Source organism: Zootoca vivipara, chromosome 10 (assembly GCF_963506605.1).
Source record: "Zootoca vivipara chromosome 10, rZooViv1.1, whole genome shotgun sequence".
NCBI classification, from domain to species: domain Eukaryota; kingdom Metazoa; phylum Chordata; class Lepidosauria; order Squamata; family Lacertidae; genus Zootoca; species Zootoca vivipara.
Genome location: NC_083285.1, coordinates 43,459,203 through 43,483,123, shown reverse-complemented (window position 1 = coordinate 43,483,123; position 23,921 = coordinate 43,459,203). Strand labels below are relative to the sequence as shown.

The 23,921-nt window shown below is 45.0% G+C and overlaps 1 protein-coding gene across 1 annotated transcript; it reads left to right on the top strand.

The window, feature by feature from the left end:
- Positions 1 to 4,799: 4,799 nt before the first annotated feature.
- On the top strand, positions 4,800 to 23,823 carry GTPBP1 (GTP binding protein 1). Its single transcript, XM_035128415.2, has 12 exons — positions 4,800 to 5,024; positions 6,529 to 6,640; positions 8,186 to 8,366; positions 8,813 to 9,161; positions 12,123 to 12,246; positions 14,405 to 14,519; positions 16,192 to 16,336; positions 16,478 to 16,660; positions 17,838 to 17,973; positions 18,531 to 18,709; positions 20,000 to 20,200; positions 21,649 to 23,823. The coding sequence occupies exons 1-12, from the start codon at positions 4,800 to 4,802 to the stop codon at positions 21,739 to 21,741; spliced, it is 2,043 nt and encodes a 680-aa protein (XP_034984306.1). The 3' UTR covers positions 21,742 to 23,823.
- Positions 23,824 to 23,921: the final 98 nt, after the last annotated feature.

Sequence of the window (23,921 nt, the reverse complement as noted above, 5' to 3'; positions counted from 1 at the left end):
CTATCTACTAAAATGGGATGTGAGTGGCGCTGTGGTCTAAAACCACAGAGCCTAGGGCTTGCTGATCAGAAGGTTGGCGGTTCGAATCCCCGCAATGGGGTGAGCTCCCGTTGCTCAGTTCCTGCTCATATCAACCTAGCAGTTTGAAAGCACGTCAAAGTGCAAGTAGATAAATAGGTACTGCTCTGGCAGGAAGGTAAACGGCGTTTCCGTACGCTGCTCTGGTTCGCCAGAAGCGGCTTATTATCCTGGCCACATGACCCAGAAACTAAGTCGGCTCCCTCGGCCAGTAAAGAGAGGTGAGCGCCATAACCCCAGCGTTGTCTGTGACTGGATTTAACTGTCAGGGGTCCCTTTACCTAATAATAATAGTAATAATAATAATAAATTATTTATACCCCGCCCATCTGGCTGGGTTTCCCTAGCCACTGTGGGCGGCTTCCAACAAGATATTAAAATACAATTATCTAATAAACTTTAAAAGCTTCGCTAAACAGGGCTGCCTTCAGATGTCTCCTAAAAGTCTGGTAGTTGTTTTTCTCTTTCTCTTTGGTGGGAGGGCGTTCCACAGGGTGGGTGCCACTACTAAAAAGGCCCTCTGCCTGGTTCCCTGTAACCTGGCTTCTCGCAGCGAGGGAACTGCCAGAAGGCCCCTGGCACTGGACCTCAGTGTCCGGGCAGAATGATGGGGGTGGAGACGCTCCTTCAGGTATACTGGGCCGAGGCCGTTTAGGGCTTTAAAGGTCAGTCTAGCAGGTGGGGTCTCAGCCTGCATACCAGATGGAGCTGATAAACAGCTGCCCTGGATACAGAATTGACCTGCGCCTCCATGGACAGCTGTGAGTCCAAAATGACTCCCAGGCTGCGCACTCGGTCCTTCAGGGGCACATTTACCCCATTCAGGCCCAGGGAGTCCTCCACACCTGCCCGCCTCTTGTCCCATATCTACTAAAATAAATGTGCCAAAATGATTTACAACTAAGTACTGTTTAAAAAAATCATTAATAAAGCAACAGAAATATATAAAAAACACATTTTGTAATAATATGTTGCCCAAATGCCCAGAAAAATAAATACATACAGTATTTGCCTGGTGCTAAAATGACTTGGTTGGCACCTTGTGGACAGCATTCTATGAATTAGGTGACTATAAATAGTTTTTCTCTCTTTGCCACCCCTACTTACCCCTGGGGGGGGAGGACACAAAGGAGGACTGCAGATAACCATCTTGGGTTCTAGACAGATTCATATGAAGACAGTCTTTTAGGTATACAGTAGATATTTTCAAGGTCAAAACAGCACTTTGAACTGGGTACAGAAACAAACGGGCAGCCAATTTGTACTGGCCAGGTCCCATGCTTTGTATTAACACCTTCTTGTCCCAGTTAACAATTTAATAGCTACATTCTGTATTAGCTGTAGGTTTTTTTTCTCTTCCAAACAGTCTTCAAAGTTTAAACTGGAGGTTACTAGAAAATAGACAAGCAAGGTCAGGCTATCCCTATCCAGACAGGGTTGCACCTGGGCTACCAGCCAAAGCTGGTAGAAGGCACTCTGTGCCACTGAAGCTCCTTGTGCGAAATGACTGGGTTGAATCCAAGTGTACCCAACAGCACACTTGTTTCTTCAAGCGACACATCAAGGGAAGTGTAACCTCATCCAGAGAGATGAAACACCCATTAACAGGGTCACAGTGTTACGCTGATTGTACTTCAGTTTGTTTGCTCTCACCCAGTGCATTACAGAAACCAGGCACTGATCCAGCACATCCACCTCACACCTGCTTTAGCTGTGACAAAGAATTCAAGTTGCATGTTGTCAACATATTGATAGCAGCGCAGTCTGAGACTCCAAATCATTCCACTATAATGTTAACCAGCATATAAAATGACAGGGCTATCTGTTGCCTGGCCAATATTCCACTTCCATCTGTCAGTCACATCTGTCCTTACCAATGCAAATTGGGAACAAATTCAACAGCTAACATAGGCAATTCAATCATCATTCCACAGGATAACTCATCAACCAAATTAATATTATACAGGATACAGACTATAAGTAGACTAAAAGCTGATAAATCCAGCCATTCCAAATGTCATGAAAATCCAAGTCCTCATCAATGCTTTTAATATTTTCTGAGATTTTTTCACCCACGGAAATAAGTGGCCCTCAGCTCCCTATATCTTTATATTGTATGTATAAATGAATGGGGATCTCCTCTATTTACTTCTCTCACACTGAGATTTCAAAGTCTGGGTCTGGGGCAATCCTTAGACAATGCTTATTACACAAGTCTGAAACACAATAATTCTCAGCTGTTGTAATCTTATGCAACTGAGCAGTCACCACTTTGACCTGTGATTTATTGTATTTATTTTAAAAATAATAAAAGTTATGGTTGCTGGTGTTATTTTTCCTCCTCCAAATCTTGCATTTCCTCATGTCATCAGTGAGAAGAAAAACCCTAGTGTTCACAATATCACTAATTTTACCTTGCTCTTTTTATTAAGAACTGGTCACTAATTGTCAGATTTTGGCAACGCCCATACTGACTGGATTGAATTTCATTATTGAGCACTGAATAGTACAATAAAACACAGCTCTCTTGCGGTGCTTGAAATATTGTGACTCCACAAAGATACAGCATTTCCCTCTCTTCCTTATGTATTTCAGATACAGTATATACATGTCTATATAGTATCTGAATTTTTTTGTGGAAGAATTTTGTATTTTGAGAAGATACGTAGGTTAATTGGTCTGTATGATTCTTCCGCCTTGCTTATTGGCCTTTACCTTTACCTTTTACAGGCCCAGGAAAGCTTATGCTGTAAAAAGATGCCAACTTTGCTGCCACATACACCCAGACAACACCATTACTGGCCCCAACAACATCCAACATACCATCTCAGGACTATTTAATTGCTCATCCTCTAACATTGTGTATGCCATCAAATGCCAACAGTGCCCTTCAGCTCTCTATATTGGACAAACAGGCCAAACCCTACGCCAAAGGATAAATGGACATAAATCTGACATCAGGAACCAGAAGACAGAAAAACCAGTAGGAGAACACTTCAATCTCCCAGGACATTCTATACAAGATCTCAAAGTAGCTGTCTTACTACAAAAGAATTTCAGAAATAGACTGGAAAGAGAAGTTGCTGAATTGCAACTTATCACCAAGCTCAAAACCATGGAGGGACCTGGTTTGAACAGAGATATCGGGTTCTTATCTCATTATACATGATAAGCGATCTTCAGCCATCTCAACCCTTGCTTTTTCATGCAAAACCATTTGCAGTCGTTTGCGGTCATCAACAGCTATCAGTCAGTCAATCACCCATTTCCACCACCCTTCTGAGTGATCCCCCCTCCCCATCCCCACCCCTCCCCACCCCTTCTCTACATAAGTGCCTGGAAACTTCCATTTCACTGTATCTGAAGAAGTGTGCATGCACACGAAAGCTCATACCAAAATAAAAACTTAGTTGGTCTTTAAGGTGCTACTGAAGGAATTTTTTTATTTTGCTGTAAAACATGTTAACACTGTATTTAAAATACCAAAAAGCTTGCTTGCTTTTACTAAAGGTGCAGACTAGATTGAACACAAATACTGTATAAAATTTTTGTATAAAATATTTGTCTATCTAAAGAAACTTAAAATACTGTATCTAGATAAAAAAAAACCCTCAAAAGAATTTTAGTCTTTGAGTGCTTGTACAGGTCAGCCTTCTAAGACGTGTTTTAAGAAAGACACACATTTTTCCTACAAATGTCATGTATTTTAAGTGATTTTTAAATTTGAACTTTAGATTGTCTTAACCTGCCCTGGGACCTGCTGGTGAAGAACAGGTAATAACAATGGCAGTAGCATTATTATTATTGCTTGTCCGCTGGCTGAAGCCCCCGGGGGCGGTTCAATTTATTCCTAATGAATAAGAAATGCGAAACCAGGAATACCAGTGCCAAAACAAAAGCGCTGGGGCTGAGAGAGGCTTCACCGATTTACACGAAGGATTTGGAGATTAGTCCAGACACGTTTCAGTGCCACCTCCTCGCTCTCAAAATGAGGCTGAAAAACAAGGAAATAAAACGTTATTGGCCTTGGGCGAAAGTCACGGAAGGCTGCTCGATTGCATAAGATTATCACCGCTCAAACCGATTTATTTCAACCCCGTTTCATCAGCTTTTGCCAGAGATTATCCCGGGCGAGACAATCTGTCTCAGAGACAGAATAGAGGAAATCCCCATTCAATCACAAAATGGGTTGGGGTATTTGATTGGCTATTGCATATGTACATTCCTTCTTATTGGCCGCCACGATCAAATTCCCGCCTTCTTTTCTCACCTACTCACCTCGGCCGTAATCTTGCTCTCTGATTGGCGGAGGCTCCATTCCCGCCTATTACTTAAGTATTTGCCACGATTGGCGAGGAACTTTGTTTATCATGCATTCTTCCCTCCCATTGGCCGCGAGCAGGTAGAAATATAACACCGCCCCGCTCCCACCCGGAGTTTCCAGAATACGCATAGAGATAAATAAAAATCCCAGTAGCGCCTGCTGCCACTGCTGCTTTTATTTTCTTAACCGGAGGAACCGCAAAAAGATTCTTCGAAGGAGGCATTGCTCATTCATATTAATAAACTCTAGCTGCGGGTTGTCATAGCAATACAGCAATTATTAATAGCGCTGCTGCCCGATTGGTCAACAGGGTACTAAATTATTAAACAGGCTCGTTCGGGGCGGAGCTCGGCGGGTTCCTTGCTTGGTCGACGCGGGGTGGGCGGGGCCTATGCTAATGAGGCAGGAGAAGGAGGCCGGGGCTGCCAAGATGGCGACGGAGCGAAGTCGCTCCCCGATGGGGGGCTCGCCGGTGCCGGCCTCTATGTTCGCCCCGGAGCCCGCATCTCACGGCGGGGCAGTGGCGGCCTCTTCCAGGTTCCACCGGGGCGTTGCGGACTCGGACTGCAGCGAGGACGGCGAGGTGCTCAATGGGGAGCCCGAGCTCGACCTCACCAGCAAGGTAGGCCCGGCGGCCGATGGGCAGCGGAGACCGAGGGCCCCGTCATCCCGGACTCCGGATCCTGGCGCCTCCGGTCCCCCTCACGCGCCCGGAGGTAGCTCCGGCACTTCCCTCTCTCTCCGACCGGCTCCGTTCGTTCTGGCGGCGGTGCCTCCCCTTGTCCTTCCGGGCACTTCGTTCATCCCCTTTGAAGGAGCGCGGAGCGGGTACCCCGGGCCCTCTTCACGCCCCTTGCCGACGCTCCCTCCTGAGGCGACGAGAGGCCGGCTTCCCCCCTCCGAGTCCTGAGGCACAAGTAGGGCGAGAGTGTCGCCAAGGGGCGGCGACGGCAGCTCCAAGGGTACGGGCTGGTGTACGTGGCACGCGAAAATGGATTCAGACGGGGACGAGAAAGGGGGGGGAAGCGTAAACAGGCTTACTCGCAAGTAAGGCCCTCCGTTTTCAGTGGGGCTTACTCCACGTTTAGGATAGGAGCCCCGCAGCCCAGCCCTGTAAATAATGCCTGCTCAGAAATAAGTTCCATTCATTTCCGCGAGGCTTACTCCCGGTTTAAGCGTATGTAGGGTTTCAGCTGAAGTTGTTTCCCTGTTTGTAGTTTCCACAGCAGCAGCAGCAGCAGCAACAACAACAACACCCTCGTGCTGTGTTAATACAGCCCTTCTAAGTGCAAAGTTCAAGCTTCTCGCTTATCTTTTTAGTGCATTGCTTAAAAAACAAAAGTTAAAGTTGAAATTGTTAAACAGCTGTTGTGGGTGAAGTTTAGGGATAGCCTTTATGTTCTGTAGTACTACCCTGAAGTGGAATGAGGGGCAATGTTTAAACAAAAGAATGGGCAGCGATACCTGCATGACTGCTATTAACCTGCTGGATGGGCATCATGTGACATGCTCAAAAGGGACAAAATCTCAGAGCAGAGTATCCATGAAAACTGATGATGGACCATTTTGTAAGTTTAGGCATCTGGGGCTGTTGTGCTTTACAATTTTTATTTTTATTTGTGTGACCTCTGCAGTTGTGGGTAAATGGAAGTCATAGGGAAAAGTGGAGTGGCTTTTCATGTGATCTAAGTTATTAATAAAATAAGAGTACCTTGAGTTTATTTTTTGTTATAAGCCATCACAAAGCAGCAGAATATTTTTTACATTACTAAGGATTTGTTTGATCTTCAGTGTATTTAGAATGATTACACACACACACACTTGTCAGCCTTCTTCACACTGCTTTTGCTAAGCTTTCTGAATTTCCCTTTATACTTGGTGGCTCCTTGGTGTCATATCAACCCTTCCCACCCCCCCGTGTCATAAGCCCCTATCCCCACCCCAAAAGGACCGGAGTATGTATCTTTTGAGTATAAGCTGAGTCTCATAATTATGAACTTCTTGAAAAACAGTTCATAAACAATTTGAGAGAATGTGGTCTCTAGAAAATCATCTACTAGTGCCAGTGATTTTGGGCCCCTCCCCCATATCAGGATGTTTAACACAGACACCTGGTTTATTTTCAGCTAGTAATGGTGAGCCCAACATCAGAGCAGTATGACAGCTTGCTGCGGCAGATGTGGGAGAGGATGGATGAAGGATGCGGGGAGACCATCTATGTCATTGGACAAGGATCAGGTGAGCATGGTTTCCTCCTTCAATACCACAAGCCAAGCTAAAGATGCTATAGTGGTTTCAACAGAAGCAGCTATTGCTTGATGTATAGGGTTTGTGGGATGGGACAGTTAGTATATTAGATCTCAAGAGTTAAAAGCCTTTCTTCCATAACAAATAAATTCCTGCATGCAGCTGTGTTGCATGTTAGCTTTAGCCACATATGCCTAGTAGTAACTATTTGCTTTCAGTAAACAATGCTAACCTGTGTTTTGAATAAGTATAGCCCATTCAAATGACATGTGGGGTAAAGAAGGGATGTGTTTTAGCTTCTCTGCTATTAAACCATAATTTGAATGATCTGTTCCAAACCATATGCTCAAGAGCACCACTTTCCCAGAGAGGCTGGCACAGAAATCCCTTTGTTACTGTGCGCTGCCGATGTGTACTATTCTCACAATCCCAGGATGGACTCAATACGGTTATGGCTAAATTCAACCATGAATGAGTGCTTCATATGATCTGAGCATAATTCTAGCAGCTAGTGAATTGTTTGTTTTCCCCCAAACAAACTGTGAATGGTAAACCAAGAGCAAATCTTGGTTACAATAAGTTCACTGTTTGTTGAGTGTGTGGAAAACCTCAAGTTTGGGTTTGCATGTAACAGTAAGCCCAATGGTTTGGCTCTGAGTAGTGAAACAGCAGCAGGACCAGTGGAGGAGCAAAGCAGCCACAGTTTTCACTCTGGGTAGCTGCATGTTTGGTTGTTGTTGCTAAGCCCTGGCTTAGCTTAGCATTGCATGCAGTCATGGGCTTTTTCCGTAAAGCAAGTTGAAAATGTTTAGAGCAGTTGATGTTTTTCCTCTAATTGGGGTGTTTTGTTTTGGTAGTGCTACATATTTACTTTTCTTTACTCCCACCACCCAATGTAAAAGATTAAAGGGGTTTGCTGCCTTTGAAGTGAATGGTGGTTTTGGCATTGGTGTTCTTGGCTCAGGTGATATCAGTCTGCTCAGTCTTCAAAGAAACAGGGTGGGGGGGGGGAGTGTAGCAAATGTTAGATTTGCACCAGCATAAGTTTCTCTACTATTATCAGCATTTAATGGGTTAGGGTAAGAGGAGTCAACCACATCTTGTGAACTACAGCCCCCATCATCCCTGACCATTGACTATGCTGGCTGAGTCTGATGGCAACAGTGGTCCAAAACATCTGGAGGGCATCTTGGTTACATCTAGATAGGGTGCGGGATTAGGTAATGACCTTCTTGCTGTGTCTTCAACTAATGGAACCAAGGTTTTGAAGAGGGTAGCACAATTGACTCTTGTACATCCCACCTTTCCTTCCAAACTTTTGAGGTTGGCGCTGTTTAGCCTGGAGAAATAGGGCTAAATGAACAGCTTGATGCATTGCATTGCATAAACATTTGAAATTAAAATGGATTCTTTATTTCCTTGCCCAGCCCATCTGTGGCAAGACCCTGGTGAGGTTACATTAATGACAAAGTAACTCACGGTCTGACAAAACATTTGAAGCAGCTCTTTCTTATTTCTTCCCCGTGCCTATATTAGATGGGACTGAGTACGGGCTCAGTGATGCAGATATGGAAGCATCCTATGCCACTGTGAAGAGCATGGCCGAGCAAATAGATGCAGATGTGATCCTCTTACGGGAGCACCAAGAGGCAGGAGGCAAAGTGCGTGACTACCTGGTGCGGAAGCGGGTGGGTGACAACGATTTCCTGGAGGTCAGGTAAGGAGATAGGTAGAAGGAGTGTTTGTCAGCATGAAACTCACTTCTGTAACCTGCACACGTAGTGGTGAGAAGCTGGAAACTCTGGTTTGGCTATGGGAGTGACTCTGCCTCTCCTTACTAATTAACTTTCCTTTCCTCTATGCTTTGTTTACAAGCCAGTGGTTAGGATCTTACGCACATACTTGGCTGATCAAGCAGTATCTGAATGAAAGGAGTGTAAGCCTGGATAGCTACTATGTGTAAGCCTGGATAGCTCAGTTGGTTAGAGCATGGTGCTGATAATGCCAAGGTGGCAAGTTTGACCCCTGTACGGGACAGCTTCCGATTCCTATTCCCTTCTAGCTCTAGTCCTGTCTTTTACTCCTTTTTAAAGGGTTTTAGCCTTATTCAGAGATTGCACATGACCGCTGACATTCTGATGGCTTCCTTTTGCCTTCCTACAGGGTAGCCGTGGTTGGCAATGTGGACGCAGGGAAGAGCACGCTGCTGGGTGTCCTCACCCATGGTGAGCTGGACAATGGACGTGGCTTTGCCCGGCAAAAGCTTTTCCGCCACAAGCACGAGATCGAATCGGGCCGTACTAGCAGCGTGGGCAATGACATATTGGGCTTTGACAGTGAGGGCAATGTAGTGAACAAGCCTGATAGCCACGGTGGAAGTCTGGAGTGGACTAAGATTTGTGAGAAGTCAACAAAGGTCATAACCTTCATTGACCTGGCTGGGCACGAGAAGTACCTGAAGACTACAGTCTTTGGCATGACTGGGCACCTACCTGACTTCTGCATGCTAATGGTAAGCTGTGCCATGGTGGTGGGGTGTCAGTAGCAGCAAGGGGCTCTTAACATCCACAGCACTTTCCCATCTTTTTTGTTGGAGAGTTAAGGAATTAATGAAAACAATATAGGCTAGAATTCCCACTGTTAAATTGTGATCAGGAGCTCAGAAGTTAGTTTGGGCCATGGGTCATTTCACTCTCAGTAAGTGGTGATTTCCCACTGTAGAATGTTGGAGGCTTCAAGGTTGGGAACAAACTGCTTGGAGGACTGTTTATTGTGATTCACCACATTCCTCTTTTGCCTATCTGAGGGTGATTTATGGCCTATGTTAAGGATTGAACTGAGTTCTCCATTCATGCTCATGCGTCAGATACAGGTGCGAGCTTCTACATAAGTAAATGCTCTTAGCAAAAACACCATGAAGTTCAGAAAAGCTCTTTCTGAAGTGCCCCCTGCCCATGTGTCAGGGTGTCAAAGATATTGTCATGTGTGCAAAGCATTCAAGGTTCGGTACCTGTTTCCAGAACTTAATTTGACATTTGTCCTTGCTGGTCTCCCTCCTCTCCCAGCAGCAGCAGCAGTTGCAACAACAACAAATATTTTTTTTCTGCACTGTGAGGACACCTAATTCTGCCATAGTGGCTTAACACAACTTGTCTCAGGTTCTATCTGTATCAGTGGATTTCTTTCCGCAACCATGAGAGGCAAACTATTCCTCCCATTGTGGCACATTCCTGTTTTTGGTTTTGGAGTATGTGTGCTTCAGTCACATAAACAAAGAATTCTCAGATTTATTGGCAAGTAGTCTAAACTACAGACTCCTTGTGAGGAGATGAAGTGGTTTAGAAATTCTTTAGTTAGTTTTCTGTTCATGGGTCAGTATTCCATGTCAACCTTTCTTATCAATAAGAGCCACAGCCTGCCACTTGATGACATGCTTACAGAATGACATTAAGGGGTAGTTGATACACTCTGAGATAGTGGCTCAGTTGAGACATTGTTCCCAGCTTCATCAAGCATGGCATATGTCAGGAAAAGGAAAACCTGTGGCCCTCCAGATCTTGTTGGATTCCCAAGTCCATTCGCCCCAGCCAACATGGTTGGTGGGTGGTGATTAGAGAGGTGATGTGAGAATATTCTTGACAGTATTCTCTGCTAGAAAATTCTCCAGAGAATATTTTCCATGAACGGTAAATTCTAATGTAAGAACCAGTTTTGCAACCCACATTTTAAAAATCTGGTAAATAATAAGTCAAGCTGTGATATTGCCAATGTAAGTAATGAATGTTTTTTTTTGATCCAGTTACATTACTGGACATTGTGTCATTCACCATTGGCAGTTCTGAAATGTGAGCTACAGAAAACATTATTATTATTTTTTAGTTTTAAAAATGCTATTCATTTAATTTGATGAACATTTGAATTCGTATGTATTTCAACTATTTGTAATAGCCTTTTTTTCTATTTTGGTGTGACCTTATCTTAGCAATTCTATACAGTGTGATTTTTTTAATTTTTTTTTTTTTTACAGAAAGTTTTAATGCTTTCTACACTTAAAGTACCTAGGCCTATACAATTATGTGTAACAGCATGTGAGCTGGCCTTGATTTAAACAGTTGATGTTTCTATATTTTTATTCAGTGCCAGTAACTGGTTTTTGCAGTGCCATTCAAAGGTACAATATTCTCATTAATCGAGAATATTCTTGAGAATATTCTCCAAAAGATTATTTTCGAGAATTTAACATCACTAGTGGTGGTGATGAGAGTTGGAGTTCAAGAGCATCTGGAAGGTCATAGGTTTCCTATCCCTAGATTGTGATGCTAGATTATTTTCCAGTTTTGTTAATTGACATTAAACCAGAGTTCTCCAGTTTGGAGGTACGGGGAACACCCATTTTAGGCACGACCAATATGCATGCGACCGTGCACATACACACAGTGCCGGCCCTGGAAGTGATCAAGAAAGATGTCACCAAAATGGGGGGTGGGGAGCGGAGCAGGGTGTATCCATTGCATGTGATTTCATGCAAGTGTGCAATGACCTGGAACATAACACCCCCCCACACACAAATCGGGGGTTGGCTGTAATTGAGAATTTTGGCTTCACCAGGAGCTTTGTGGTGAAGCTGGCATGTGATGTGAGGAAGAAGAGTTGGGGAGGAGTGCTTGGCCCCAATGCTAGTCCCTGACTTCATAAGCCAGGGAGGCTGGGAACATCATCTGAATAGCGTCACTGGCTTCCCTGCAGCAAAGCAGAGAAGTAGAGCTCTAGTTATGACACTTATTTTGGAGGAGATTGTACTAGCCATTCTTGGCAATGCTAGGAGAAGGAGGTAGTGGGCATGCACCCACAGGAAAGCTAGCTCTGACACAATGTCACCTGCAAATGCAATGGTTTTTTAAAGTGATTTTTTGATTGGCATGAACTGGGAAAAATTTAGTTGATAACCTATTCCACCATGGCTTTTCCTGAGAGGATTCTGGGAATAGGACCCAGGATTCCTCTTCCATCAGTTCTTGACATTGTCCTGGTGAAGCAGTAGGAAATAATAAGCCTTTCTGGTTTACTTTGCACACCATAGAACATACCAGCAACGTTATTCCAAGAGTGGCAAGTGCTAATGTCTGAATTAGCTCTTACTTTATTGTAAGAGTACTGGGCTTCTGTTCAATGCTGTGTGAGCAGAAGTCCTGCAACCGTCTGGAGCAGGTTTTGAAGCTGTACAAGGGGGCTGAATTGGGAGGAGAGGAAAGAGAAGCTCCGTTGCACAAATAGAAGTCTGTTGTGCTAGTGGGACAACAGTATTAGATAGAACCATTGCTCTCATAATTTATTAAAAATTGACCTCTTGCCCTTCTCTTCTGGCATCTGCGTTATGATGCCCAGCAAAGTCGCAGCCATATATCTAGACAGAGACTTAAAATTCTGCCTGCCTCCCCCACTCCCCACTTCATTGTGCTTTTCCTTGATACAGGTTGGCAGCAATGCAGGAATTGTTGGGATGACCAAGGAGCACCTGGGCCTTGCATTAGCACTCAACGTCCCAGTCTTTGTGGTGGTGACCAAGATTGACATGTGTCCTGCCAACATTCTCCAAGGTATTTGCCTGTAAACTGCCCTGTAATTGTGGGGTGAAGGGTGGTATATAAATAAAATAAACTGAAGATGGCGCAAACAGCTTCTCTCTCCCATGAAGTGTTTGCCATCTGTTTTGGTAGTGTCTTCAGACTATTAAGGAGCTGTTTAAGCAAACTCTTCTTTCTAGCCATCTCCCAATTCCTGGCCTGCAGTGCTTCTTACTCGTTGAGACTTATTTGACATACAATTTATTCGCTGTAGCTGGTCTCTTAAAACTGTCATATCAGCAGTTCTAAAACAATTATTTTGCAACTGTGAAGCTGCTCAAAAGCAATGTTTTGACTTGTGTTCTTCCCCCAATTGCTGTAAATAAGCTTACAGGAAAGAGAAGGCAACTGAGATTTATACTTTTTGCATCTGTTCACTTCCTGGTTCTTAGGGTCATGAAAGAACCAATTAGTGTAGCCTGTTCCCCACAGGGCCCAACACGGTGCTTCCTGAAGCGAAAGCAGCAACTCTTCCCTGCTGTCTCCCCTCCTGCAACTGATGTTCAGTTACACGGTATCCATAGCTGCCAAGTTTCCCCTTTTCTCACGAGGAAGCCTATTCAGCATAATTGAATTTCCCTTAAAAAAAGGGATAACTTGGCAGCTATGACGGTATCCCTGAACACTGAGAAACCATTTAGCTATTGTGGCCAATAGCCATAAACTGTGCAACCAAAATGACTGCTTAGGAAATATTATTGCCTTCTCCCCTGTATGTAATTATGCACTTCCAAGAGAAGAGGTCCACAAAGATGATCACTAGTGGCAGATGTTGGCCATCAAATAGAAAAGGCATGCACTTTGGGACTGCACAGTGGAAAGCAAGAGAGCAAATGGTTTGCTACCAAGCTCATTCAAAATGTGTGGGCTTCTATTCAAGAGACCCCTGGTCTTATGGTGCTGCAATTAATGGCTTTTCTGTTACTTGCTGCACAAGGTGACCAAGGAACCCCTGCAATGTGCAGCTAGCACTGCAGTAGAAAATGGAAATTTGAGAATTGGTCAGGCGGTCCTAGCATTTGGTGTGCTTCAAAGCAGGCACTTGTAAAATGTGTACATGATGTTCCATACCTTTTGGCACCCATCTTTCATGTGCACAACTTGTTTTTCACTCCTCATCATAACAGTAAGCATTTGTGGGGGAATCACTTTATTCTGGCAAAGACAAACTCTTGTCTTAGAGGAGCATCTAGCACAACAAACAATTAGACATGGAATCTACCACCAGGGGCAAATTTTTAGACAAGGGTTTGGCTAGAATTGGACATCTTTTCAAAGCTCTGCTAGCACCGCTAGCTTTGTAAGCAAACAAAATTAAACCACTAGTTCACAAGCAAAAAACACACCCTAGTTATTTCTTGTGAAAACAATAGCCTTCCAGTCATAAGAGCTGGATTTCATGGTCTCCCTGCAGGCTTCCTGAAATTGTCACAGGATGCGTGGTACAGAAAAGCCTATGCAAAATTCTGGATTGTATGTAATCTTTTGATAGCTTCTTAGTAGCAAGACTGAACTTATTTCTCTCTCCGAGGCTTAGCGTGACAACTTCTACAGTTAGAATAGCAATGGAAATTCAATACATACTAGCTGTAATAGCTGGCTTGTTTTTCAGATCAATATCCTGGTGCCCACCAGATGCATTTACTATGGCTCCCATCATCCTTGGTTGATATGGCCAATGGTCCATAATGGGGGGGGTGGTAATCCAGAAATCTGGAGGTGTCAGACTGGGGAAGGTTTGTCAATGTGTGGTCAACATCCAGACATGGAGAGAGAAAGTATCTGTTAAGGGCACAAGAAGCCCCATACTACAACCTCTAAAGCCCGATTTCACTAACCCTTTTGTGTCAAAGACTCCTGCATGTTCACTTATATGTTCTTGATACTTAAATAGCTTTCCTTTTAAATTTAAAATCCTAGGAAGCTGGCATCTGTAACAACATCCCAGCTTGCTCACACATACATACAATCATGGGGAAAAGAAAGTACACCCTCTTTGAATTCTGTGGTTTTACATATGAGGACACACAGTGGACCCTCGGGTTACGTTAACCTTGGGTAACATAATCTTCAGGTTGCGAATGTGGCAAACCCACGTATTGATCTAATCCTCTCCATTTTATTCATCAAGAAACCCTGAAGCTGTTGCAACGACTTCTGAAGTCCCCAGGATGCAGAAAGATCCCTGTCCTGGTCCAGAGCAAAGATGATGTCATCGTTACTGCCTCCAACTTCAGCTCAGAAAGGTGACAGAAATGAAAACAAAGTGGACCACTCTTTGCCTGCTTAGAACATGGGCTTAGAACAGGGGTCCCCAGACTACGGCCCGCGGGCCAGATGCGGCCCAATTGGCCTCCCAATCCGGCCCGTGACGACCCCCGCCGCCCGCTCTTGCGGCGCGCTGCGAGGCGGCGTGCTTCCAGATTTGAAAAAAATCGCCGAAAATCGTTTCTGCGCATGCGTATGGGCCTCTCCCGACCCAGAAGAGGTCATTTCTGGTGCACTTCCGGGTCGGGGGAGGTGCACTTCCGGGTCGGGGGAGGCCCATACGCATGCGCACAAACAATTTTTGGCAATTTTTCCGGCCTGGAAGCGCGCCACCGCGCCAGTAAATGGGTTTGCGCATGCGCACTGGCGCGCACTCCCCCACCCTCCGGCCCGCCGCGTGCACACTCCCCCGCCCTCCGGCCCGCCGCGCGCACACTCCCCCGCCCTCCGGCCCGCCGCGCGATCGGCGCAGCGGCCACCGCCCCAAAGGCGGGTAAGTCTTGGGACCCCTGGCTTAGAACTTTGACCCCAATACTCTTCTGGGATGATAACTGGTTGGGAGCACAAACAGGCCCTTTTCCAGTTACAGTATAAGGAATTTGCAACAAAGATGTGGAATATGTTTACAGGCTAAATGGCAAGGATCCTGAATTGGTGGGATCTGCACCTTTAGTACTGTTGGGCAGATTCAAAACAGAATATCCAGGTTTCTGCTTAAGAAATGCATGCAAAGAGGTGGAGATGGATGGTAGAAATGGCCAGGACTGGAGTTACAGTGGACTTCTGGAATCATCTTTCTTTTTGCCACATATATTAGTTTGTTTTCCTTGCCAGTGAGTGGGAAATGCGAAGGTCAAATTTTAATGAAACCATGTGGAGTTGCCTCTGTTGCTTTGAATCCATTTCTGGCATCCACAATTGGTGCAAGGATGAAAGCAAGCAGAGGACTTGGGGGAATGGGGGGTGATGGTTAGGAGCAGAAAAGAAATGGCCCTGCATGTTTGTAGAGGCTAAAGTGAATGGCCTTGCAAGAAGTCTGGACAGGAGTCTGCTGCTGATCTATTGCATGAGACACCCACCCACCCCTGCCGCCACCGCAAAATGTGGATGTCGTATTTATGGATCAGAAGATAAGCCATACTGGAAAGCTGGGATAAATGAAGGAAGTGAACAGTTGCATGAGGTTGGCAGCTAGCATTGTGTTAGGTCTGTCCTTTTCTTGAAATATCCTGGACAACTGATAGTGGTTGGCATGTCTGCTGGACCATTCTCTTAATGACTTGGTCCCAACTGCTGATGAGAGAGGGGGGGAAAGAGTAAAATTGTAGGAGCTAAAAACATAAATATTACATCTGATCTAGAGCGTGTGATTTTCAAAGGAAGCTGACCATGCAAGATGACTCTCCAGTTGAGTGGGCACTTTTGCTGCCATCCCAGGAAAAAACAGAAGTACAGTAGATAAAGTTATTTAACTGAATGTCGCTAGTGTAGTGTTAAGGGTACTACAGCTAGTACTTTCCTGTAGGGAATTTTCCTTCTGATATTGAACATTCCGACCAGCACATGTGATGTCTTGCAAGTATTAAGATCAACCTAACTTAGAACTGTGAATAACTCTTATGTTCCACCATCTCTCTTTGTTCCAATTAGGATGTGCCCAATATTCCAGATTTCCAATGTCACCGGTGAGAACCTGGAATTGCTTAAGATGTTTCTCAATCTCCTGTCTCCAAGGACCAGTTACAGGGAAGAGGAGCCTGCAGAATTCCAGATAGATGACACGTACTCTGTTCCAGTAAGGAGAGTGGTGCTGAGAGTCTCACTTCAGTCTAATTTTTTTCCAAGAGGAGGAAGGAATGGGGATGTTGGCTTGATTCTGCTGTTGCTCTACCATTGTGACTAATTCATTTGCCTTTTCCACTTCTCCCTGATGCAGGGTGTAGGGACAGTGGTGTCTGGGACAACACTTAGAGGCCTGATCAAGTTAAATGACACCTTGCTGCTCGGCCCAGACCCTCTGGGTAACTTCTTGCCCATTGCTGTGAAGTCCATCCACCGCAAGCGCATGCCCGTCAAAGAGGTTCGAGGAGGACAGACTGCTTCCTTTGCTCTGAAGAAGGTGTGTGTGGACTTCATTGGCCAAGGGTATTCCATCCATTGCTTTTCTGTTGGGAGAAAATGACGTGTTTTTTTGGGGGGAAACTGTCACTGCAATTATGAGAATGTTTACTCAAGATTGCACAAAAAGTAAAGCCACCGGTAGTTGCATTGGCCCATAAGAAAAAATTCCAAAATCCACATGTGGGCAATCCCTAATGCTATAAAATAACTTGCAAGCTTTTAAGTTCTCTAGAAATCTTCATCAGACTAGATGGTAAATAAAATAGGGTTGTGGGGTAAGAGAATATTAGTGCTGGTTTTTGAGCCGCCTTAAATGGTGTCATTTCGTCACAGTTTTAAGGTAGAATGTGGGAGGAGATAGCAGACATACAGATGGGGTTCTGTTAGGTGCTTGGCTGGTTTCCTGTTGCACCCAGAACTGCTGCTGAGAAACATATGGTGGCTGATTCTTCATGTTTGGGACATATGAAATCCAGCTGTTAATCACATCTGTCTTCATCCTTGGGCAATGGAATCAACTCCTTCTGCATTCAGATGTAGTTTTCTCCCTAGTCATTGTTTTTAGGATTGCAACTTGTCAGGCTTAATATATGGGGCTGAGAGCAGGTTTTATTTGCAGGGTCTAATATTGCAAAGGCATGCTAGGACTAAACTTGTCTAAAGGTAGCAGTGGACATTGTGCTTTTAAGTGAGTCATTGGTTTGGCAGAGAGAAAGCCAAAGGAATACTTTCACTATTGCATCCCAACTTCTCTACATCCATGAAGGATGGACATTTGTAATTTCTCCAACTTAAAGCTAGCATTCAAACTGCATCATTTAGGCAACATAAGTGTGTCTGGGACTGAAGTTTGTAATCATAGGGGATGAAGGAAGGACAGCTTGTAAGAAAATCTGACAACATCCCTTAAGGAAAGCAATTTTGTGCAGACCAAAACCATCCCTTGAAGTATTTTTCTTTTGAAATTATTTCATTCTCATGTTTCTCCCAACACCTTTGTAAAACTCATGCTCAGCACTATGTTTGACTGGATGGGCATCCCATTCCATCCCAAAAGAGGCTTATCTACTCTTTCATCTGTAAAATGCTAGGAAAATATATATATTTCTTTTTAAAAAAAATCAGCCTAAGTGAATTTATTGCTAAATTATGCTTTAAAATTGTTGCACTTTCAGATCAAGCGCTCCTCTATCCGGAAAGGCATGGTGATGGTGTCTCCCCGATTAAATCCTCAAGCGTCTTGGGAATTTGAAGCTGAGATTCTGGTTCTGCATCATCCTACCACCATCAGTCCACGTTATCAGGCGATGGGTACGTGTAGGCTTTTTTTTTGCCCCTTACACACTCCTCCTGCCTTGGCCCTGGGTATCTAATTTGTGGTTGCGTCGTTTAAGTTCTGTTACCGACAAATTTACGAGGAGCAGCAACCACAAGAGGGCTGAAAGAGAAAGCAATTCCTTGTGGATCCAATTTGGGAAGTGATAGAAGGCTCTTATGGGATCTGTCACCAGGGGTGCTTGACTTGCACCTTCATAAAAATCCCACTTGAGCTATGGGTTCAGTGGATGGCTATAGAAGAGTTGCATCTGGCCTCTGTAGCCTTCCCTATAGAAGTTGTGAGGCATGGAGGTAGGGCTGGCTTGCTGAGCAGATTAGTGCTATGTACATAGATTATCTTTTGACGTTGCCTCTTCGCTCGAAATGGAATATACCTGATGACAAACATGGATTCGTAAGGTGCTTGTATTGTGAATTTAGCAGCATCTGCATGCAGCAGCATAGCTGGTGGCAGTTCAGGGTATCCTGTGCTACTGAGATTTGTCCACTTGTTGCAGTTTGAGTGCCAGTGAGAATCTTACTGTTCACAGTGCATTGTGGCAGCATTCGCCAGACAGCCACTATCCTCAGTATGGACAAAGACTGTCTACGCACAGGAGACAAGGCGACCGTGCACTTCCGCTTCATCAAGACCCCGGAGTACCTGCACATAGACCAGCGGCTGGTTTTCCGTGAAGGGCGTACCAAAGCTGTGGGTACCATCACCAAGGTAACAGAGCTTTTGGGGTACAACGGGACATGGGTTCTCCAAGTTTCTGCATGCCTTAGGTACAGACACCTCCCTTCCCTCTAGTTAGTTACTGAAAACTCGAGCTTCTTGACAGATGATGATGGGAAAGTTGCTTGGCTTCTCAGAATTTCCATACCTTCCTTGAAGTTTGCAGTGTGAGGACTGGAAACCATATCATATGCACTAGTAGCTCTGTTCTCCTTTTCATTTTGATTTCACCCTATCTTCAGGATAGGAGTGAGCATTGCTAGTTGATTTTTTTAAAAAACAAACAAACCTTAAACCCAGACTTGAATATAACCCTGCTAGACAGAACAAGCTTTCTTCCTCTCCACTAATTCCTGTATTCCCTTGCTGAAGGAAGTTTGCCCATCTATTTTTTAAACCATTTGTTGCTCAAATGGCCAAGTTTTTTAATACTTGCGAAACTTTTCTGCCAGCCCAGCCACCTAGTCTGTGCTGTGTGGGCCTTGCTTCCTTTCTGGGTGAAGGGCAAGTTGCTTGGCCTTCAAGTGCTTTCTTCCCATCTCTATAAATTACTTTTTAAAAAGATCTTGGGAACTTTGTGGGACCTGGTCGTTGACAGAAGGCAGTTTCAAGCATGACCTGGGTTAAAAATAATAATGAAACTAATAATGAAATAATGAGACTATTTTCATCCTGACTTGGTGTATGGCCCAGCGAGGCTTAGATGTTGCTATCACACCTCTGCTTTACCTACCTGCCCTACTGCAGGGAATAAGAGACATGAAACAGAAAGTGCTTAAAGAACAGAGAGGAAATTGTTGTCACTTCCCTTCCCACTGCAGGGGAAGTGGGAGATAAGAGAGCTGTGCAGGTGTGAATGAGATTTGGTGTGTTGCTGTGTGTGTGTGTGTGCACCATTCCTAGTCCTTTAATTTATTAAATTTATACCACCCTTCATCTTGGGATCACCGGGAAGTTTACAATATAAAAACACAAAAATACACAACATTGTAACAAACAAAACAATACATACACACAAACCAGTTCAAAAGGCCATAGAATGTTTAATTAGCCAAAGGCCTGGGAGAAGAGAAATGGCTTTCCCTAGCCTAGCGCCTAAATATGTGTAATGATGGTGCCAAGTGAGTCTCCCTGGGGAAGAGCATTTTCTTTCAACATATTGAGGTCCTGTTTAATGTCAAAGGTGAACTTTGCTTAAACCAACTCTGTGCTTAAAATGAAAGCAACAACACAAGCACAATTCTTTTTTTTTTTTGCCTCTACCATCCTTTCGACTGGCAGTTACTCCAGACCACAAATAACTCTCCAATGAACTCCAAGCCTCAGCAGATCAAGATGCAGTCTACAAAAAAGGGGCCCCTGACCAAGCGAGAGGAAGGGGGAGCCCAGGCTGGCATGGCTACGGCGAGTCCCACAGTGGCAGATGATGCAGTTTCGCTGGGAGCAGCCCCCTCAGCACCTTCGAGTGCCCAACAGCCTCAGGTATGCCTGTGCCCTCCCTCCCATTCCAAAGTTATCTTTTATGGCTTCTTAAGTTTTTTGTAGTAAACAAATCTGAGCCAGATTTCACCTGCTACCTCCTAGTCCTGTGCCTGAATGCTAGTGAGTGGCTGGCTGTGAAGTGGCTCTAGGAAGGGAGGAGGGTGAGAGCCTTGCCAAGTGGGCAGAAACAGCAGGCCTGGCCTGGCGTGAGGCCCTGGGCAGTTGCCCCTGCTTGCCCATAACTGTATTGTTAACGTTCCCCAATGGAGCCCTGCTGCTGTTCTGCAGCTTATCAGTTGGGCTTTCCTTGTGCATGTATTTGCTGTGTGCAGTAAGGACATGCAAAGTTCAGAGAAGGACCTCTTGTGCAGTTGTGCACAGGCTGTAGAAGGACCTCCTTGACAAATGATGGCGCTCTCAGCCTCCTGTTTCATGGGGCATCTGGCTGCTGAACCTCTGAAATGAAGTTCTTCCTGCTGAAGTGAAATCTTCTCGGTTCCTTTGCTCTTTTGTTTTTCACTTTGCTGTATTTTAAGTGTGTGTTGGCATTATTTAGAAACTCCTTAAACTGGAGGGGTGAGGTTTAAATGCTGCAATTGCAAGCATCAGCTACGATGATAATTGTAGCAAAGAAATGCTCTTTTATACAAATGTTACAGGGTGCCCTCTAAGAATAGGACTCTGAAAGAATCTGAGCTGCTTTCTTGCTTTGCATCTTGGGTGTAAATGTGGCTTCTTGGTGCCCTTGCTCTACTCTCTTCTTCTCCAGAGTTTGTCTTGGGGGTGGGGGGCAAGGTCTGTTATAGCCTCCGTCTATATCGCTGGTGCTTTGTTTCCTCTCTTGCTGTGCTCACTTGGTGGCAATTTTTAAGGGACTGCTCTCCCCTCAGCTGATCTTTGTCCAACATCTTGGATGTCTGTTGCCTTCTGCTCATCTATGCTTCTCTTTCCTTGCTGCTTTCCTTCAGCCTGCCCTGGATGAAGAGCCCCACAACCGAGAGGGCAGCAAGGTACTTCTGCATCCTCTGTTGCTTTGACTTGATTTGAAGGTGGACTTTGAAAAGGCCACCCTTGCAAGACATACCCTTCCCCTCCAAAGTCTCACAATTTTCCTTTTAGAATTCCTGCTTGCTTTGGTAGAAGCTTGACCTATTGCAAAGGTGCTCATAGGACCTGAAAGGATAAAGATAACTTCAGTTCTTTCCTTCCCCCAGGGATGGGAGACCAGTGGCATTCCAGATGTTGGCCTATAACTTCCAACATCCTTTGCCATGAGTCAAACATCATCTGGGGGACCACGGGTTCCCCACCCTTGCCTTTCACTTCTGGATATGGTTGGTTGACACTGTCCATTCCCACTCCTCCTGTTCAGTTTAGGGTTGAGAGGTTCAGATCCTGCCTTCCCCACCTTGACCTTACCTGAGCTCTCTCTTTTTCTCTACCCCCAGGTGAAGACTGGAGGAGGTGGCCGCCGACGTGGAGGGCAGCGCCATAAAGTGAAGTCTCAAGGGGCTATTGTGACTCCTGCTGGTGGCTGCTGAACATCATTTTTTAATCACTGCGGAATTCACACCCTCCCCTTCTTCAACCCCAAAACCCGGAGCAGCCTAACCAAAATCCATCCCAGCTGATCTACTGTGGAACTTCTCCTCCTCCTCCTCCCCTCCTGGAGAGGAGCCACCGGGGGGGATGGATGCAGGGTTTACAGTTTAAGCTAATGAAGGTGACAAAAGCACACATGGGACTGACCAGCTGCCGCCTTCTCCCTTTTTAACCCCCCCCCAAACATTTTGTACATCGTGAGCTCTTAGTCATGATTTTTTATTAGTTTTTATTATGGTGGATGTTTGTGTGTGGTATGCGTGCGGATGAAGAATCGGGAGGATCCAGGTATATAGAGTAAGGTAACTGCCTCCTCTTCTCTTCCCCACCCTGTCATATATATATTTTTGAAACTGACCCTGTGTCCGTGGTCTGCAATCAAGAATTCCTGAAACCCCATTCATACAAGTATGAATATGCTAGTTGGTTCGGAAGAGGTAGGAATTTCCCCCCTTTCACACCAGTCGAACTGCGTGAGCCCTGGGCGGCCTCCTTTAGTTTAATGTACCAATGCCTGCAATTGGTAATCAACATGAAGGAACACACACACACACACACACACAACCAGCAGCATCCCAAAAGCTGGATTGATATGAGATCCTAGATCTCATAATTATGCACTTGTAAGCTTGCTTTAAAAGCATGACTTGTGGGAGGAGGTGGAGCAGGCCACAAAAGCACTGGTGGCTTTGGAATTGTTGGTGGAAGGTCAACAAATTGTTTTCAAACAATCCTTTTTGGGCCTTGTGTTCAAAACGTACTATTTTTCTTGCAGTCAGTCATGGGTGCCTGCATATTCTGAATCCTGCCGTATTTGGTTTTCTAACCAGCTACGTCAGATTGGGGAAGAAGAGACCAGGGCCGTCTTGAGCAGATTGCACGCCCTGGTGCTGAGGGGCGGAGATCGCTCCGCTGCCCGCCCCGCCCTCGCAGGGCGCAATTGGTTTCCGCGCGGCGCCCTCCTTGCCAGGCCGGCGCCCAGCTTGCCAGGCCGGCGCCCAGCTTACCAGCCCCGCGCCATGGCGCACTGCGCCACCGGGGGTCTACGAAGAGCCGGCCCTGGAAGAGACATTGGAAGTTGGCTTCTTGTGACTCACCCATTGCTTCCCCATGGTATCCAAGTGTATCTTTAAAGGCAGTGTTTCCTTCCCCTCCTTGAGAACTGACACTCAGTGGGCAACTTCTCCCTGCATGTTTGTGTAATGCAAGAATTCATTTCTCCTCATTAGGGAAATGGGTGTAAGTGGGCATGGGCCTCTTAAGTGTCTACAAGCCAGCTTGTACCCCTCATTTCAGCCTCCTCAGAATCATAACTGCCATGGATTTGGACATGCTCTCTGTGTAAAAGCAGGAAGAGGTTTACTGGAGCCAGCTCTGAGCTGTACTTTTAGATTTGGTCACATGTTCAGGATTTTATAACTTTGATACACATTTGCTGCTTCTTTTTGAGGCACTTATTCTGAATAGACTTTTAACTGGCATCATGTTTTTGTTTAAAAACAAAAACCAGGTTTGTAGTTCACTGGTTTGTAGCTTTTAAAGTCTCTCCCCAAGTGTCTCATATTGCTGTCTCCAACATCATCCTAATGTTTTTGAATGGCTGGAGTTTCCCGGAAGCTAAGAGTGAAGACTGATGAGTAGGTAGGCATGGATTATGGCTACTTTCTTGCCTGAAACTCTGTAGGCAGCATCTTAAGCAGTGACAGTATTAATAGCACCCTTGGGGAGAGAATGGAGCGTGCTGTGGCTAAAGGAACATGGCAGCCTGTATCACTTGGTGCCTTGGGCGCCCAGTAGCGACATCAGCCTCATGGCCTTTTATTTCCAAGGGAAGTGGGGACCTTGGTGTGGTGTCCTTTTTATTTTGTCTTCTCCTTTCATTCCTTAGTTCTGAAAGAGGAATGTGCAGTGCTGAAGTTTTCATTAAAAAAAAAAAGCCACATGGTGCTGTGTTCTGTTTTGTGACCAGCATTTAAAGACTACTGAGGCTGGCATGATGTAATAATAACAATAATAATAATTAATAATAAAAAGAAAGGTTTGTTTAAAGTTTTAAAATTAAATGGCTTTGTTGTTTGTCAGTTCTTCCAACTGTAAAGGGAATGAAGCAGTGACTGTG

Bases quoted from the DNA above. Each gene is read 5' to 3' on its own strand.
- GTPBP1 (XM_035128415.2), top strand. From the start codon at position 4,800: ATGAGGCAGGAGAAGGAGGCCGGGGCTGCCAAGATGGCGACGGAGCGA. The intron at 16,661-17,837 runs GTGTGTGTGGAC...TTGCACTTTCAG, and splicing joins CTTCCTTTGCTCTGAAGAAG to ATCAAGCGCTCCTCTATCCG. The intron at 17,974-18,530 runs GTACGTGTAGGC...TACTGTTCACAG, and splicing joins TCCACGTTATCAGGCGATGG to TGCATTGTGGCAGCATTCGC.